Genomic DNA, 560 nt, shown 5'->3' on the forward strand with positions numbered 1-560 from the left:
GTGTCTACCTTTCTGCTTTTTTCTCCTTTGTCTTCTATCTGTCTGTAGACAAATATACAGGTGTATGTAGACAGTCGCTTCCCCTTGTTCTTCTTCTTTCTCTGTCTATTTCGATCTATCTCTCTTTCTTCCTTCTCTTTCTATTTCGATCCACCTCTTCTTCTTTCTCTGTCTATTTCGATCTATACCCTTCTTCTTCTTTCTCTGTCTATATCCATCTCTCCTTCTTCTTCTTTCTCTGACTATTTCGATCTATCTCTCCTTCTTCTTCTTTCTCTGTCTAGTCCGATCTACATCTCCTTCTTTCTCTTTCTTTTTCTGTGTGCTTCTTGGAGGTCTTACAAGCGTAATTATATTTTCCGTGGCGAGAGGAATTTTGCATGCGATGACTCCTAGGACAAGAATACTCTTCTTTCCTATCTCAGGATCAGGATCGCAAACGTATTCTCTTAGCTCTCCTATCAACTCCATACAATTCCGCTGTACATACACCCGGGAGAAAAACACACGAAAGCAAAACACGCACCAAAGCGAAAGAAACAAAGAAAGAGTGAGAAAGA

The 560-nt window shown here is 40.2% G+C and overlaps 1 protein-coding gene across 1 annotated transcript in view; it reads right to left on the reverse strand.

Moving 5' to 3' along the window:
- CSUI_004580 (heat repeat-containing protein) overlaps positions 1-560 on the reverse strand; it is a gene marked incomplete at its 5' end in the record, with an annotated part of 1,989 nt that overhangs the window by 343 nt on the left and 1,086 nt on the right. Inside the window, one exon of the mRNA XM_068064768.1 lies at positions 343-480. Within this exon, the coding sequence (XP_067923256.1) occupies positions 343-480 (138 nt within the window). The remainder of the gene's footprint in view (positions 1-342; positions 481-560) is intronic.

Source organism: Cystoisospora suis, assembly GCF_002600585.1.
Source record: "Cystoisospora suis strain Wien I chromosome Unknown contig_2154, whole genome shotgun sequence".
NCBI classification, from domain to species: Eukaryota; Apicomplexa; class Conoidasida; order Eucoccidiorida; family Sarcocystidae; genus Cystoisospora; species Cystoisospora suis.